The 18,809-nt window shown below is 43.0% G+C and overlaps 2 protein-coding genes across 12 annotated transcripts in view; one reads left to right on the top strand and one right to left on the bottom strand.

Moving 5' to 3' along the window:
* HOOK3 (hook microtubule tethering protein 3) overlaps positions 1–18,403 on the bottom strand; it is a 93,173-nt gene extending 74,770 nt beyond the window's left edge. Inside the window, exons 1-2 of one of the 2 annotated variants that reach the window (XM_059049122.2) lie at positions 18,208–18,403; positions 11,167–11,252 (exon numbers count right to left, since the gene is read on the bottom strand). In XM_059049122.2, coding sequence (XP_058905105.1) covers positions 11,167–11,252; positions 18,208–18,264 — 143 coding nt within the window. In that variant the 5' untranslated portion in view covers positions 18,265–18,403. The remainder of the gene's footprint in view (positions 1–11,166; positions 11,253–18,207) is intronic. The other variant, XM_067022718.1, reaches the window with a different exon arrangement.
* Positions 18,404–18,622: 219 nt separating this feature from the next.
* The window catches only part of RNF170 (ring finger protein 170), a 29,091-nt gene continuing 28,904 nt past the window's right edge, over positions 18,623–18,809 (top strand). Inside the window, exon 1 of one of the 10 annotated variants that reach the window (XM_059049145.2) lies at positions 18,623–18,791. The gene's annotated coding sequence lies outside the window, so the exon portion shown is untranslated. The remainder of the gene's footprint in view (positions 18,792–18,809) is intronic. The other 9 variants (XM_067022712.1, XM_067022715.1, XM_067022713.1 and 6 more) reach the window with 9 other exon arrangements.

Here is an 18,809-nt window from a genome sequence, read left to right as displayed (position 1 = left end):
AACTTGTATTTAAAATATATAAAGAACTCTAAATTTAATAAGATGAAAACAATTCAATTAAAAAATAGGCAAAAACCACAAAACACAGGAAGGACACTACATAATGATCAAGGGATCGATCCAAGAAGATATAACAATTGTAACCATTTATACACCCAACAGAGGAGCACATCAATACATAAGGCAAATGCTAACAGCCATAAAAGGGGAAATCAACAGTAACACAGTAATAGTGGGGGACTTTAACATCCCACTCACACCAACGGATAGATCATCCAGACAGAAAACTAATAAGGAAACACAAGCCTTAAACGACACATTAGACCAGTAAACTTAATTAATATCTATAGGACATTCCATCCAAAAACAGCAGAATACACTTTCTTCTCAACTGCACACAGAACATTCTCCAGGATAGAGCACAATCTTGGGTCACAAACCAAGCCTTGGTAAATTTAAGAAAACTGAAACCGTATCAAGCATCTTTTCCGACCACAATGTTATGAGACTAGATATCAATTACAGGAAAAGATCTGTAAAAAAACACAAACACATGGAGGCTAAACAATATGCTACTAAATAACCAAGAGATCAATGAAGAAATAAAAGAAGAAATAAAAAACTACCTAGAAACAAATGACAATGAAAACATGATGACCCAAAACCTATGGGATGCAGCAAAAGCAGTTCTAAGAGGGAAGTTTATAGTAATTCAATCTCACCTCAAGAAACAAGAAAAATCTCAAAAAAAGAATCTAATCTTACACCTAAAGGAACCAGAGACAGAAGAAAAACCAAAACCCAAAGTCAGTTGAAGGAAAGAAATCATAAAGGTCAGAGCAGAAATAAATGAAAGAAAAATGAAAAAAACACTAGCAAAGATCAATAAAACTAAAAGCTGGTTCTCTGAGAAGATAAACAAAATTGATAAACCTTTAGCCAGACTCATCAAGAAAAAAAGGGCGAGGACTCAAATCAATAAAATTAGAAATGAAAAAGGAGATGTTATAACTGACACCACAGAAATACAAAGGATCATGAGACTACTACAAGCAACTATATGCCAATAAAATGGACAACCTGGAAGAAATGGACAAATTCTTAGAAAAGTACAACCTTCCAAGACTGAACCAGGAAGAATTAGAAAATATGAACAGACCAACCACAAGTAATGAAATTGAAACTGTGATTAAAAATTTTCCAACAAGCAAAAGTCCAGGACCAGATGGCTTCACAGGTGAATTCTATCAACCATTTAGAGAAGAGCTAACACAGAACCTTCTCAAACTCTTCCAAAAAATTACAAAGGGAGGAACATTCCCAAACTCATTCTACGAGGCCACCATCATCCTGATACCAAAACCAGACAAAGATATCACAAAAAAAGAAAATTACCGGCCAATATCACTGATGAACATAGACGCAAAAATCTTCAACAAAATACTAGCAAACAGAATCCAACAACACATTAAAAAGATCATACACCATGTTCAAGTGGGATTTACCCCAGGGATGCAAGGATTCTTCAATATACGCACATCAATCAATGTGATACACCATATTAACAAATTGAAGAATAAAAACCATACGATCATACAGAAAAAGCTTTCAACAAAATTCAACACCCATTTATGATAAAAACTCTCCAGAAAGTGGACATAGAGGGAACCTACCTCAACATAATAAAGGCCATATATTACAAAACCCATAGCAAACATTATTTTCAACCGTGAAAAACTGAAAGCATTTCCTCTAAAACAGGGAACAAGACAAGGGTGCCCATGCTTGCCACTATTATTTAACATAGCTTTGGAAGTTCAGCCACGGCAATTGGAGAAGAAAAAGAAATAAAAGGAATCCAAATTGGCAAAGAGGTAAAACCGTCACTGTTTGCAGATCACATGATACTATACATAGAAAATCCTAAAGATGCCACCAGAAAACTACTAGAGCTAATCAATGAATTTAGTAAAGTTGCAGGATACAAAATTAATATACGGAAATCTCTTGTATTCCTATACACTAACAATGAAAGATGAGAAAAAGAAATTAAGGGAAACAATCCCATTTACCACTGCAACAAAAAGAATAAAATACCTAGGAATAAACCTATCTAATGAGGCAAAAGACCTGAACACAGAAAACTATAAGATACTGATGAAAGAAATCAAAGACGACACAAATGGATGGAGAGATATACCATGTTCTTGGATCGGAAGAATCAATATTGTGAAAATGACTATACCACCCAAAGCAATCTACAGATTCAATGCAATCCCTATCAAATTACCAATGGCATTTTTCACAGAACTAGAACAAAAAATTTTACAATTCGTATGGAAACACAAAAGACCTCGAATAGCAAAAGCAATCTTGAGAAACAAAAATGCAGCTGGAAGAATCAGGCTCCCTGACTTCAGACTATACTACAAAGCTAGAGTAATCAAGATAGTATGGTACTGGCACAAAAACAAAAATATAGATCAATGGAACAGGATAGAAAGTCCAGAGATAAACCCACACACATATGGTCACCTAATCTAAGACACAGGAGGCCAGAATATACAATAGAGCAAAGACAGCCTCTTCAATAAGTGGTGCTGGGAAAACTGGACAACTACATGTAAAAGTATGAAGTTAGAACACTCCCTAACACCACACACAAAAATAAACTCAAAATGGGTTAAAGACCTAAATGTAAGGCCAGACACTATCAAACTCTTAGAGGAAAACATAGGCAGAACACTCTATGACATAAATCACAGCAGGATCCTTTTTGACCCATCTCCTAGAGAAATGGAAATAAAAACAAAAATGAACAAATGGGACCTAATGAAACTTAAAAGCTTTTGCACAGCAAAGGATACCATAAACAAGACCAAAAGACAACACTCAGAATGGGAGAAAATAGTTGCAAATGAAGCAACGGACAAAGGATTAATCTCCAAAATTTATAATCAACTCATGCAGCTCAATAACAAAAAAACAAACAACCCAATCCAAAAATGGGCAGAAGAACTAAATAGACATTTCTCCAAAGAAGATATACAGATTGCCAACAAACACATGAAAGAATGCTCAACATCATTAATCATTAGAGAAATGCAAATCAAAACTACAATGAGATATCATCTCACACGGGTCAGATTGGCCATCATCAAAAACTCTAGAAACAATAAATGCTGGAGAGGGTGTGGGGAAAAGGGAACCCTCTTGCACTGCTGATGGGAATGTAAATTGATACAGCCACTATGGAGAACAGTATGGAGGTTCCTTAAAAAACTAAAAATAGAACTACCATACGACCCAGCAATCCCACTACTGGGCATATACCCTGAGAAAACCATAATTCAAAAAGAGTCATGTACCAAAATGTTTATTGCAGCTCTATTTACGATAGCCAGGACATGGAAGCAACCTAAGGGTCCATCAACAGATGAATGGATAAAGATGTGGCACATATATACAATGGAATATTACTCAGCCATAAAAAGAAATGAAACTGAGTTATTTGTAATGAGGTGGATAGACCTGGAGTCTGTCATACAGAGTGAAGTAAGTCAGAAGGAGAAAAACAAATACCGTATGCTAACACATATATATGGACTCTAAGAAAAAAAAATGTCACGAAGAGATTAGTGGTAGGACGGGAATAAAACACAGACCTACTAGAGCATGGACTTGAGGATATGGGGAAGGGGAAGGGTAATAAGCTGTGAGGAAGTGAGAGATTGGCAGGGACATATATACACTACCAAATGTAAATTAGATAGCTAGTGGGAAGCTGCCGCATAGCACAGGGAGATCACCTCTGTGCTTTGTGACCACCTAGAGGGGTGGGATAGGGAGGGTGGGAGAGAGGGTGATGCGAGAGGGAAGAGATATGGGAACATATGTATATGTATAACTGATTCACTTTGTTGTAAAGGAAAAACTAACACACTATTGTAAAACAGTTATACTCCAATAAAGATGTTAAAAAATAATGGATTAAAGACCTAAATGTAAGGACAGACACTATAAAACTCTTAGAGGAAAACATAAGCAGAACACTCTTTGACATATAACACAGCGAGATCTTTTTTGACCCACCTCCTAGAGTAATGAGAATAAAAACAGAAATAAACAAATGGGACCTAATTAAACTTAAAATGTTTTGCACAGCAAAGGAAACCATAAACAAGACGAAAAGACAACACTCAGAATGGGAGAAAATATTTGCACCTGAAGGAACTGACAAAGGATTAATCTCCAAAATATACAAACAGCTCATGCAGCTAAATATCAAAAAAACAAACAACCCAATCTAAAAATGGGCAGAAGGCCTAAGGAGACATTTCTCCAAAGAAGACATACAGATGGCCAAGAACCACATGAGAAGTTGCTCAACATCACTAATCATTAGAGAAATGCAAAATCAGAACTACAATGAGGTATCACCTCACATCTCAGAATGGACATCATCAAAAAATCTACAAACAGTAAACGCTCGAGAGGGTGTGGAGAAAAGGGAACACGCATGCATTGTTGGTGAGAATGTAAATTGATACAGCCACTATGGGGAACAGTATGGAGGTTCCTTAAAAAACTAAGAATAGAACCACCATGTGACCCAGCAATCCCACTACTGGGCATATACCCAAAGAACACCATAATTCAAAAAGACACATGCACCTCTGTGTTCACTGTAGCACTGTTTACAACAGCCAGGACATGGAAACAACCTAAATGTCCATCAACAGAGGAATGGATAAAGAAGATGTGAACATATATATGATAGAATATTATTCAGCCATAAAAAGGAAAAATTTGGGTCATTTGTAGAGACATGGATGGACCTAGAGACTGTCATACAGAGTGAAGTAAGTCAGAAGGAGAAAAACAAATATCGTATATCAACACATATATGTGGAATCTGAAAAAATTGGTATAGAGGATCTTATTTACAAAGCAGAAATAGAGACACAGACAAATGTATGGATACCAAGGGGGAAAGGGGGGCGGTGGGATGAACTGGGAGATTGGGACTGACATATACACACTACTGATACCATGCATAAAACAGATAACTAATGAGAACCTACTGTATAGCACAGGGAACTCTATTCAATGCTCTGTGGTGACTTAAATGAGAAGGAAATCCAAAAAAGAGCGGATATATGTATACATATAGCTGATTTACTTTGCTGTACAGTATAAACTAACACAATATTGTAAAGCAACTATACTCTAATAAAAATAAATAAATAATAGGCAAAAGATTACAGCAAACAGAAGAGGTTGGTATAAGCTGGTGCAGCCACCATGGAGAACAGTATTCTAAAAATATCAATAGAACTACCATATGATCCAGCAATCCTACTCCTCGGCATGTATCTGTAGAAAACTCTAACCGGAAAAGATACATGCACCTCCGTGCTCACAGCAGCACTATTCACAACAGCCAAGACATGGAAGCAACCTAAATGTCCATCAACAGACGAATGGATAAAGATGATGTGGTACATACATACAATGGGATATTATTCAGCCATCAGAAAGAATGAAATAATGTCATTTGCAGTAACATCGATGGACCTAGAGATTGTAATATTACGTGAATTAAATCAGAGAAAGACAAATACCATATGATGTCACTTATAAGTGGAATCTAAAATATGATACAAATGAAGTTATTTACAAAAAAGAAACAGACTCAGATGTAGAAAACAAATTTATGGTTACCAAAGGGGAAAGGAGGTGAGGGAGGGATAAACTAGGAGATTGATATTAGCAGAGACAAACTACTAGGTATATAAACAACAAGGTCCTACTGTATAGCACAAGGAATAATATTCAATATCTTGTGATAAACCATAATGGAAAAGAATATGAAAAAGAATATATATGTATAACTGAATCACTTTGCTGTACAACAGAAATTAACACATTGTAAATCAAGTATACTTCAATAAAAAATAAGTAAACATAAAATTTTTGAAAATTCCTATATTGACAAATGAAGGAATACACTGTTTACAGTGTATAATGATGTCTTTAGCTAACTGAAATAATACCAACAGCTAAAATTTCTTGTAAGCTCACTGCATTCCAGGTACTCTAAAAACATAGGTAGTTTCCCCAATTTACAGATTAAGAGAACTGAGGTACAGGAAGGTTATGGGCCCAAGGTCAAGCATCTATTAAGGGACAGCCAACCAAGATTCAAAGGCAGGTGTGGCCACAAACTCCTAACCCCACCTGCGCCTCACTGCCTTGACCCAGTGCCCGCGGGTGGGGAGGTGGGCAGACGTGAGCGTGTGGCCACCAGCGAGTGGACACGGTCTGGCCAGCTGCCCCTCAGAGGGCCCCACAGTCCCAGGGATGTCCCAGATCCCAGAGTCATGGTGGGGCACTGGGCTTGCACACCCAGAAATTAAAAACAAACAAAAAAAGATTACAGCAAACAATTTGCCAAAGAAGATATATATATGTATGCATACATACATATATATACAATAAATGTATATAAATACAAGAAATACAAGAAAAGACTCCCGACATCACTAGTCATTACAGAAATACAAATAAAATCCACAAAGAGCACCACGAGAGGGCCACTAGAACGGCCACGATTAAGAAGAGCAAAACCCCCGCAAGTGCTGGTGAGGCCGTGGTGCGGCTGGAACACTGACACGCTGCGCTTGTAAAAACATAAACGGTCCGTCCGCTTTGGAAGCAGTTTGGCAGTTTCTTAAATATTAAACTTAAACCTGCCACGTGTTGCAGCCATTTCACCCCTAGGTGGACCTTCACCCCAGAGAAATGGCAGCATATGTCCATACAAAGATGTGGACACTGATGTTCACAGCAGCTCTATTTGTAACAGCCCCAAACGACAATAACCCAGGAGTTCCTCAGCAGTCGAACAGATGGAGGGATTGTGGTATGTCCATACAACGGAATATGCATGGACTATATTAAGACAGGCAACAACATGGATAAATCTCAAAATGTTATGTTTCATGAAAGAAGCCACACCCTCTCCCTCAAAAAAAAAAAACCATACTGTTAAGCCCATGTAAAATGCAAATTAATCTACAGCGACAGAAAGCAAATCCGTGGTTGCCCTTGCGGATGGGAAAGGGGTGGCCGGAAGGAAGGACTGAGGAAACTTCTTGAAGTGACTGGTATGTTTATTATCTTGACAGTTTCCTGGGCATCTCCACAGGTAAAAAATTTTATCAAATTTAACATCTAAAAATGTGCAATTTACTGTATGTCAGTTTCATTTCAATAAAGCTGTTAAAAAAGGAGGGGGTAAGTGCTCAAAAGACATGAGCTGTGGAGCCAGGGAGGAACCTTAAATGCGCATCACCGAGTGAAAGAAGCCATCAGAAAAGGCTCCAGGCCGTGTGATTCCAGCTACCAGACAACTGGGGAAAGCACAGCAGTGGAGACAGTAAACAGATCAGTGACTGAAGGGGAGGGGGGTGACTAGGGGGAGCACAGGGGATCTCAGGGCAGAAACTATTCTGTGCGACGCTATAAGGAAGGATGCATTTGCCCAAACCCATAGAATGTACAGCACGAGTGACAGCTACCGTAAACCGTGGACTTCGGGTGATGCTGACCGCAACAAACGGACCATCTGGTGGGGGGATGCTGACAGTGGGGGAAGTTCCGTGTGGGGCAGGGAGCATGTGGGAACTCACCATTCTTTTCGCTCAGTTTTTAAAAACTTATTTTATTGTAGTAAAATACACATAAAATTTACCATCTAAGCCACTGTTAAGTGTACGGTGGCATTAAGTACATTCACTTACTTAATGGTTGTGCAAGCATCATCACTACCCACCTCCAGAACTTTTTTTCATCTTGTACTGAACTTTTTTCCACTCAATTTCGCCGTGAAACTAAAACTGCCCTAAAAAAGCAGTCTACTAATTAAAAACAAACTAACAGGGCTTCCCTGGTGGCGCAGTGGTTGAGAGTCCGTCTGCCGATGCGGGGGACGCGGGTTCGTGCCCCGGTCCGGGAAGATACCACGTGCTGCGGAGCAGCTGGGCCCGTGAGCTGTGGCCGCTGAGCCTGCGCGTCCGGAGCCTGTGCTCCACAACGGGAGAGGCCAGAGCAGTGAGAGGCCCGCGTACCGCAAAACAAACAAACACACACACAAAAACCAGGGGGACATGAGCCTACATGGATGGAAAGAAAGATAGAAGGCAGCAATAAGCTGTTGGAAGCAGGAAAGCAGATGAGCAGAAAATGACTTAAAAGACGAAAGAGAGAAATAAATTATACTAACAATAAGCCTACTGAGATCTAGTCACATTTGATAAAATTCCTACTAAAACTACAAAAACATACAAGTTTCTCAGTTAGCTCAGTCAAAATGAAGAGATCTGCCATTTCTCTCAGCATCCACATGCCACTGGCTTTCCCCGTGCCTCTCCGGTCCCTCTGCTGGTAGATGTTCTAACCAACAACTAAATGTCAGAGTTCTTCAAGGCTCAGGCTACACACCGCCTTCTTCTTACCCGATACTCTTCCCTGAGTGATTTAATCCACACTCATGGCTTCAATTAAGAAACAGCCAAACTGATATCTCTGGTTGGGACTCTTTTGAATGCTAGCCCTGCGGAGACAACTGCTAACTTAGAAATTTTCACAATTTCTGTGTAGCACTTGTTATACTAGTAGTTTTGTTTCCTTGGTCATTTAACATCCATTTTTCCCCAGGTTACGCACCCTCTGAACACAATGACCCCGCGGACTGTGGCTCACCCTTGCATCACCAGTGCTGGAGGCAGAGTGGCCGTTCAATAAACATCAAACTGACAAAGGAGGAAGCTTCTGTGAAGCTGTTATTATACAATTATTTAAATAGACAATATAAAAACAACATGAATGCATCACACAGACATTATGTTGAGTGAAAGAAGTCAAACACAAAAGAGTGTAAACTGTATGATTCCACTTAGAAGAATGATGGTGTAGAAATTAGAACCACAACTATCTTTGAGGCAAGGGGTATCGATTAGGGAGGGGCATGAGGGGGACCATTTGGGGGCTCAAAATGTTAGATAGTTCAGTCTGGGTGGTGGTTACATGGATGTGTGTACACATGTGTGCATATACATACAATATATACATACTACACACAAATTAATCACCTCTTTTAGTATGCTTTTCGGTCTACATTATACCACAACAAAAGGAAAAAAGGAATGCGTTTTGGGAAAAAAATGTAAAAAACTAAATATTGATGAGAAATATGCCCACAAGACTTTGGTAAATGAGAATAACCATTCTGCAAAACATAATGCATGTTATGATCTTGATTTGGTAAAATAATATACTCATACAGTCTTTCTTCTGGTTTCTACAATAGAAATCCTACCCAAACTAACAAGCAAAAAATTCATTTAATGACACATACCTGGAAAGCTCACGTAGCTAGGCCCACTTGCCCATAAATAATTTTTATTAAGAACTGCACTGAGGGCTACCCTGGTGGCGCAGTGGTTGAGAGTCCGCCTGCCGATGCAGGGGACGCGCGCGGGTTCGTGCCCCGGTCCGGGAAGATCCCACGTGCCGCGGAGCGGCTGGGCCCATGAGCCGTGGCCTCTGAGCCTGCGCGTCCGGAGCCTGTGCTCCGCAACGGGAGAGGCCACAACAGTGAGGGGCCCGCGTACAGCAAAACAAACAAACAAACACACAAAACCAGGGGGACATGAGCCTACATGGATGAAAAAAAAAAAAAAAAAAAAAAAAAAGAACTGCACTGAAACTCTCTAGACAAGGGGTCCCCAACCCCCAGGCCGTGGACCGCTACAGGTCTGCAGCCTGTTAGGAACCGGGCCGCAGAGCAGGAGGTGAACGGCAGGTGAGTGAGCGAAGCTGCATCTGCCTCTCCCCATCGCTCCCCATCGCCCGCGTTACCGCCTGAATCACCACCCCCCCACCATCCATGGAAAAACTGCCTTCCACGAAACTGATCCCTGGTGCCAAAAAGGCTGGGGACTGCTGCTCTAGACCATTCAAAAACTAAACGTTATTAGGGCACCACTCGAAAGTGTCCACGAAAATCACAAGACCGCTCTCCTCAGTGCTAGAACCAGGGCTGGTCAGTTTCAAGCGAGCCTTCTTGAGCTGTGCCAGAAAGTATGCATGCCTGTATGTCTGGACAGATGTAAGGTGCAGAAGAAAGGTACAGCAAGCTACAGTTTTCAAGCATGAACTGCCAGTGTGAAAGGCAGGTAGATTCTCGGAAATGCAGGCATTTGAGAAGCTTCCAGACGGGCAGCTCTACACAGCTCACTGCAAGGGGAGCAACGGCAAGAATCCTTTAGTGATGACACTGATACTCAACAGAGCTGCAGGAAATCTCAGCAAGTCCCATGTAAATTCTTTAGTGTCTCAGGCTGAAAAGGGCTCAGGTCTTCAAAAGACAAAAGTATCCCCCAAATCACATCAAACTTACTGACATCTTAAATTCACAGGTAATCCTTATTTGAAAAATTCCTAGGTCAAAAGTTGAAGACAGTCATACAATATCAATTTTACAACTATTATGTTTTCACCCTGCCTCTAGGTGGAGCTTACACTGTGTGTGTGTGTTTGTGTGTGTGTGTGTTTGTCTGTCTGTCTGTCTGTCTGTAGATGGGTGTGGGGGGAAGCAGCAGGTAACAAATAAGCAAGCAAAATACATGGTATATGATACAGTGTTACCTACTTCTGAGAAGCATACGGAAGGTTAAAAGGGAAACGGAGCACAGGGCATGGCTATTGCTTATTTTCTAGGGGTGGGCAGGGAGGGCCTTGCTGGTAAGACAACATCTGAGCAGAGACCTAAAGAGACAGTAAGCCTCTCAGAGTCTTCTATGATGGCAAAATCTGGACGCTAACAGGAACATGTCTGCCAAGCTTACGCTGAAAACCACAGGAAGAAAGAATTCTGCTGAAACCGTTGGAGTACTGCAACAATTGCAGCCCTAACTACCCTTGCAGCTGGTCCATCTGTACCTAGACAAGCGCAGGCTGCCGGAACCACCTGCGCTGCTCTGTTCTCGGTCTCTGTGCAACACGTGTTTCATGCGAGCACTTTATTTTTTGTCCACGTTTTCCATCTAATAAATATCCAGGTATAATAACATACAGCAAGATAAAGCAATTTATTCTTACATCTTTTGGAGAACCTGGGCCATCACAACCCCATTCGTTAAATCTTCCACGGTCTGGCATGGTGCATCCACATTAAATGTCTGGATCTGGAAAAAGGAAATTAAAAAAAGGGAAAAAAGATTCCATGGTTAACCATACAGAAGAATTCTCAGACTTCTTCTACCTCATCTTGGGAGTTGAATACGTTTTAAAAAGCAGAACACTGTGAAAGTTTTCCCTTACGGGAAGTTTCCTGCAGCCTGCTTTTGCAGTTTTTTTCCTTTTGGTAAAAGAGAAATGGTGGTGGACACTGGGTGGCTTCCCCGCATTCATCCTCCTCCCAGAAAATCATCTAAGAAAGTCACGGTACCGTCATCCCCTCTGCCAGTGACTGGCTCATGGGTGCACAGGCAAAGACAATTTGGACCAAACAGATGCAAACAGAGGCTTACTTGGGCTTCCGGGAAGGAAAAGCCGACCTCCCCTTGATGTGAATAAACATGCTGGTTGCTTCAATTGCCACGAGCAGTCATCTTGCTGACCGTTAGGATGAGGCCAATGCAGTGGATGGCAGAGAAGAGGAACAGAAAGAACGGGGTCCTCGAGGCCAAAATTGAGCCACTAAACTAAAAATCTTGAAGCCTCCTATTACGTGAGATACATTTCTTCTTTGTGCCTGGCCAAGCTGAGATTTCTTTTACTCAGAACCAAAATATCTTTATACAGATGTAGAAATCACACAGTTAGGTTAGATATTCAGCTCATTTTGATTTTAAATGTATTATGAATCAGAACTAACACAACATCGCTGAGAATTAGTAGAAATTATTTCTGAGCAAGATAATAATACAGCTGAGCCAGCAATGATTCTACTCAGTAACACAACCAGGACTTAGAAGGCAATAAATCACTGAGAATAGACAGACGCAAGCCATGCTCTGCAGTTTATAGGTTGTAAAATGGAGGAGTATGGGAATCGGAGGAAGAGATAAAACAGGGAAGAGAGTAGAATGGGGAAAGACAGGGTTAAAGAAGGAAGCATCACTGTGCAAAACCTCTCAAGTCACGTTAGGACTTCATCCTCAGAGCAGGGAGAGTAAGCAAAGGATTCTAAGCAAGAGGGTGAGGCCATGAGAGCTGCATCGTATAAGGATCACAGCAGCTGCAGTATGAAGAAAGGCTTGCAGGGAATAGGCAGGGAGACCTATGTTAATAGGTTTGTATGTTAACACATGAGGTCAAACTAGGTAATGACAATGGAAACCCTGCAAATAACGGTCAGGGGACCGTCTGCCTTCAATACATTTTTACTTACAGGGTTATATTCCTAGAAGTAAATTTGCTGGGTCAAAGTGTATGAACGTTTTAAGATTTCTGATAAATATTGACAAACTACCCTGAACAAGTGCTGTAGCACTTTACTAACAGTTGATGAGCGTCCACTTCTCTGTGCCGTGTCATCTATCAAATCTTTAAAAAAAGAACTATTAACAAGTGCAGTCAACAGCTTCTTCATATTTTTGACAGTCTTGTGGGTAGAGATGGTTATGGTGGTGGGAACTAAGGAAATGGCCTTGAAGATCGCATAGCACATGGTTTCTACTTAGATGTCTATTTGGGAGAGGTAATGGAAAGAGGGCCCTTGCAGGCTGCCCCCTGACGCTAACCTTATACATGCAGAGGTTCAATAAATCATTAGTAAATGAATAAATGGACCAAATAAACATCATCTGTAGGAAATGATACTGAATTTCACTCCACACTCTCTCTAGTCGCCTCGTCGATGGTACTGTGGTAATAACAATGCAATTTGAAAAGAAATAAGCACCCTCTTTCGTTTAACAGTTGCTGAATTCATCTCTTTCTTGTAGGCTTAGAATGAAAAAGAGCAGAGGTGAGGGCCACCGCTCACTCATCTCTTGATCACCAACCTGGCCCAGAACAGCCCTCACTGAACACGCTCTGCATGTAAACTCCATGCCCAGCTTTGCTCCTAATCTGCTGGCTGTTGTGACCTTGGATATGCCACTTTACCTCATTTCATGTCAGTTTTTCAATCTAGAAATTGGGAAGAATACCTTATGGGGGGTGTGTTGCTTAAAGAATGAGAAAACAAATGGACATTACATATCTGTAAAAGTCTTAAGCAGTAGTTTCCAGACCTGCGTGTACACCCGAATCATCTGGGAAGTTGGAGAAGGCTGGGAGTCTATTTTTAACAAGTTCACCAAATAATGCTATGTGGCGGGGCACTGATTTGGCATTTGGAACCCCCTGATCCAAAGGGTTCTAATCCAAACCCACTACTACCAAATGTAAAGGATGAAAGATCAGAAAACTGCCTCTGGCCAAGCATAAGGAAAAACTCAATAAAGCAGGTAATTCAATAATGCAAGTAATTTACTTGTAAGACTGTATCTGTTTCTCTCTTGGGACTTAAAGCTATTTTCATTTTGATTTTTAAAATGTGGCTTCCAAACAATTATTTTCTCTGAATTGGCTCTTGAGGTGTTTACAGTCGCTCATGAAGGCTAGAGGATGTCCACTTCTGCTTTGAGATAAAAGTAAAGCAGATCCCAGAGAAACTCACTCTATGGAGTTTCCTTTTGAGGCGATAAAAATAGTCTTGGAATTAGATAGTGGTGATGGCTGCACAACCTGCGATCATACTACAAAGCACTGAATTGTGCACTTTTAAAAGAACTTTATGTGTATTTTAATTTTTAAAAAATTCTATCACCTACCATTCTCATAAATTCTGAGTTAAAATCTACAGGGTGTTTCAGGACAGCAGTAAAAAAAAATTTTTTTTTAATGTACTTATTTTTATTTATTTATTTTTGGCTGGTTTGGGTCTTTGTTGCTGCACGCAGGGGCTACTCTGTTCCGGTGTGCGGGCTTCTCATTGCAGTGGCTTCTCTTGTTGTGGAGCACGGGCTCTAGGCGTGCGGGCTTCAGTAGTTGTGGCATGCGGGCTCCAGAGTGCAGGCTCAGTAGTTGTGGCTCATGAGCTCTACAGCACAGGCTCAGTAGTTGTGGCTCGCAGGCTCTAGAGTGCGGGCTCAGGAGTTGTGGTGCACGGGCTTAGCTGCTCCGCGGCATGTGGGATCTTACCCGACCAGGGCTCAAACCTGTGTCCCCTGCGTTGGCAGGCGGATTCTCAACCACTGCGCCACCAGGGAAGCCCAATAAGTACGGTAAAATTTAAAGATAATTGCTCTTAACCACATTAGGGCGTGACATGCTGCTGGAAGGGTCATAACCTCTCTTTTAATTCCAAGGAGCTCTATTAACACCATCCAACTTCCACCTCACCTTCCCCCACAAAAGCATGAGAAGGGGAAAGCATGAGATCACCTGGAATTACTATCTTTAGAGTAGTGATTCTCAACCAGGGGCAATTTTGTTCCCTATGAGACATTTTTAGTTGCAACAACTAAGCGGGTGCTATTGGCCTCTAGTAGGTAGAGACCAGGATAACAGAGCAGTGCCCAGAACAAAAGTGACCCAGCCCCAGAATGTCAGTAATGCTAAGGTTAACAAACCTTGCTCCGGAGCAGTGGTTCTCAAAGTGTGGGCCTCAGGCCACTAATAGCGCCGCCCGGAAACCTGTTAGAAATGAAGACTACCAGGCCCTAGCTCAGCCCTACTGAGTTACAGACTCTGGAACCGGGGCCTAGCAGTCAGCATTTTAACGAGCCCTCCAATTAATGCTGATCAATACTAATGCATAGGAAACATTTCTTCGTGCTAAATTGAATGCAGTCAAAACATAGATGAAGTTTCTTGTCCAAAGCTACCCACAGTTAGTAGGAAGCAAAGTCAGGATTTGAACCCAGGTGGTCAAATTTCAGAACCTATACTCTTAACTAACATGTCCTATTGGCCCTCAGTTAAAAAAAAAATAAAAATTAAAGCTTTAAAAAATATACATGCTTTTGTACATCTGATTCCTTTATTCCTCCATTAGTGGACCTAAGAGTTAGGAAGGACAGACAGAATGGAATGGGGGAGATACCACCACAAAAATTATACCCTCCCTAATTGTAAACACCAACATGCCATTTTACAGGCCGCTGAATATGAAAATCACAAGGATACGTTAATGTTGCTGGGTTTCCCAGAAGAAATGTACTGAACCTGTGTGGTCATGATTCTTTTCCACTTAGCTTCTTGCCATTAGTTGGCAGCATTCCAGATTCTTTCTGGTTTTTCAGTCTCTTAAACCTAGGAAAGAGCAATCTTTCCACGTACCATTCAAGAAGTTAGGCTTGACAGGTGTAATAGTAGGTAGGGCAGATTTTTGCTAACAGGTAAGAGCACATTTTGACTCAGAGGGTGGGGAGAGAGGTTCAGAGTGGAAACTTTCCAGCACATCCTGCTGAACTTTCTTACTGCATAAACTTTGATTCGGAATTTAAGCTTAAACCATTTTCCCTTGGTAGGATGATACTTTGTCTCTTAACGAGCATTCCTCTTTCAACAAAAATGTGGAACATTTGGTTCTTGGGCTAGTAACCTTTCTGATACAATAGCAATTTATCCAGCATTGGGGGCACTGAGATGTTCCACAGAAATGAACTTTGCATAGGTGGCTAATAGGCATCCCACTAAGTGCCTGAGTTGTCATTTTAACCATTTCTGGTGGAAGAACTTCTAATATGTACTATATGACTCTGATCTCAAACTAAATGCTGTGTAGTGAAAATAAACTTCTATTTGATATTTGGGATCATAATTATGATCTTTGGTAACTGAATGTGGAGGCTCTTGATGTATACAAGGCTGTCAGCTCTAAGACTGCCCAGGCTGAACCTTCACCTCTCGAGTCTTCTCTGTCACTGACAGCTGCCTGCATTTTGCTGAATGTGGCAGTTACCTTCTCACCGGCTGTGTGCAAAGAAACTGCACAACTAAGTTGGCTAGAACTTTATGCAAAATAGAGCAAATTATTCTAAACGGGAGTCCTTTCTTAGGAATGTATAGGGTTCATTTTCCCCCCTTACTTTTGGTTTTGGAATTGTGTTCGTCATTCATCTGGCCTTCAGCTATGAGGGGAGCTACTAGAGTGAATGCACATTTTCAGCTACCGCAGACACTTTCCACATGAACATTTATTCTGCTTTTTATAATAACAACTAAAAGAGAACAAACCCAGTGTTTAACCTCAACTTTATTTTGAAACATTTCAATGTACAATATTTTAAAATGTTTCCAAATTTTAGAATGGTATATCTTTGTTTGGACTCTGCCCTCCAGTTTTGTCATTGATAATCTCTTCCCCAGAAATTTTCCTTGATGAGCCTTCCAGTGAAATTTCAAAAAGCCTTTTTTTGTACAAAACCAGACTTCTTGACCTCTCTCTATAGCTGATAACCTGGATTATCTCTATTTTCTTAACATTTTACCAGATTTTAAATAGATGTGGCCACAGTATGCTTCTGTTAGTACCCCTTCAAACTTCTCTGTGATTCTTCCTCTGTATTTTTATTAGCATTTCTCACCCAAATAACTGCACTGACCACCACCTTCTGGCAGATGCCCTTCAAACACACCTCTTTGTTTCCATGACTCGTCTTTCTGGACTTTAAACAACGTAACCCTACTACAGATTCAATAAGTTTCCTCATCTTTGCCCTCTTGCCTTTTTTTTCTAGCACTGAAGGAGGTACAGACTCAAAAATGTACATCTTCAGATCCTCAAGCTTCTGTTTACAGCCAAATCCATTCCTTCCACAGTATCAAAGAATGTGGTAATTCTTTCCTTTATCTCTCCCCTGCCTAGTCAAACTTTGGCCACATTATGCAGCTTATCTGTTTTTCCTCTTCTCTAAAATGCAGCAGGGGAACCCATTTCCCTACTTAAGTCGGAACCCATTACAGCTGTAAGCTGTATGTTAACTATATATTATTGCAAACGATTTGAAAAGCCAAGAATGCCCTAATACAAAAATTACGGAATAGATCAAGCTCTATCTAGCCTTGTACATATTCTGTTTCAGAAAATATAATTTGATTTGTGACATAAGCCAAATTATGAAAATCTCATACTATTTTCATTATATTTGTTACAACCAGCCTAGGACACTGGCCCTCTAAGCATTCTACCCAAATGTCCCCACACAGGGCAGTGATGTCCGTACTCCAGGGATCTAAGCTTATCGCCCAAGGCACCGCTAAACTGAATCTGTTTGGCATCTGTGTCTTACCTTGCACATTAATACAAATGCTGTAGTCACCTCCCCGAATAGATTAGTGCTGCATTCTAAAAGTGGTATTTAACGTTTTAGCAATGAATAAAACGAAAGCTCTCCAAAGAAGCACCAGGTTTACCCCGTAGATACACACACAGGCACAACCCAGGAACTGACACCGCGCTTAGGCAAACACACAAGCTTGGGTTTTACGTCCACCTGTACAAGAGGCTGCTAAAGGCACGATTGTTGGCATTAGAACGGAACACATATTTACATGCACATGTGAGAATCTTAGTAAGCATTTGATCATTTAAAATTAGAATGGCACAACGTTGCCCCCCAAATGTCGGGTCCCACTACTGATGCCTAAACACCTTCCAGACTTATTTTCACCTCGAACACCTTCCCTAGGCACCTCCACGCCTCTCACTTTCTCCTCTCCTATCGCGGAGGCCGGGCTGCGGGTCCTTCTCCTATCCTCCGCCCTCCCGGGAAGCCCTCTCCCCCAGCGCCCCGTGCCGCTCGCCCTCCAGGGCTGCGCTGTCCCGGCGAGCGGGACAACAAAGGCGGCAGCGTCGGGCCGGGGTCTCGGGTGCCCCCCCCGCCCCACGGAGGCGCGGGGAACCGCCTGGTGACAGCGCCGCCCGCACCCGTCCTCGGCCTCTGCCCGGCCCCGCGGGCCCCGCGAGTTTTCCTCGGACCCGGCCGGGCCTCCCGCCGTGGACACCGCCCGCACCGGCGTCCCGACCCCCGCCTCGGGCCCCGGATGTGACGGCACCGGCGCCCTCAGCGCCCGCCCGGGGCGCGGGGATATCCCAGGACGGCGGCCTGGGGGAGGGGGCCTCCGGACCGCGTCGCCACCTACCCAAGTGAGGAGGCTCTCGCACAGCTCCACCCGCTCCAGGGACTCCACGTTGAACATCTTCTCGCCCGGGCTCGCGGCCGCCCCGCCTCGCCAGGAAGCCCGCGGCTCGGCCCGGGGCTGCGTCCGAGGGTCGGCCTGCCCGTCCTCCGCCCGGCCGCCGACTCCGTCCGGCGCTGGCAGCGGCTCCCGCAGCGTCACCGGCGCCCCTCCTCCTCCGGCCCGTCGGGACCGCGCGCCACGGCGCGCGCCCGCCTGCCCCGCCCGCGGACCCGCAGCCACGCAGCCCCGCCGCCACGCAGCCCCACCGCCCCTCACCCGCCGAGAGCCCGGCTCGGCCCGAGCCGCAGCCGCCCAGCACTGCGCACGGCCGCGCCCGCCGCCCGCTGCGTGTCGCCCCCGCGCGCTCCCCGCCGGCGGGTCCCCGCCGCGCCCTCACGGAAGAGCGGCAGTGCGCGTGCGCCGTGCCCGCGCGCCCGGCCCGGAGGAGACAGCCAGTGGTCGCCCGCGAGGGTGGCGGGCAGCCCCGGAAACAATCTGTGCCCTCGGTCACCGGGAGCTGGCGAGGTGTCCTCCGCGGTGCAGAGGTATGCGCGGCCGAGCGC

Source organism: Kogia breviceps, chromosome 20 (assembly GCF_026419965.1).
Source record: "Kogia breviceps isolate mKogBre1 chromosome 20, mKogBre1 haplotype 1, whole genome shotgun sequence".
NCBI lineage: Eukaryota > Metazoa > Chordata > Mammalia > Artiodactyla > Physeteridae > Kogia > Kogia breviceps.
Note: the sequence above shows the minus strand (reverse complement) of the source record. Positions and strands in the feature narration are given on the sequence as shown.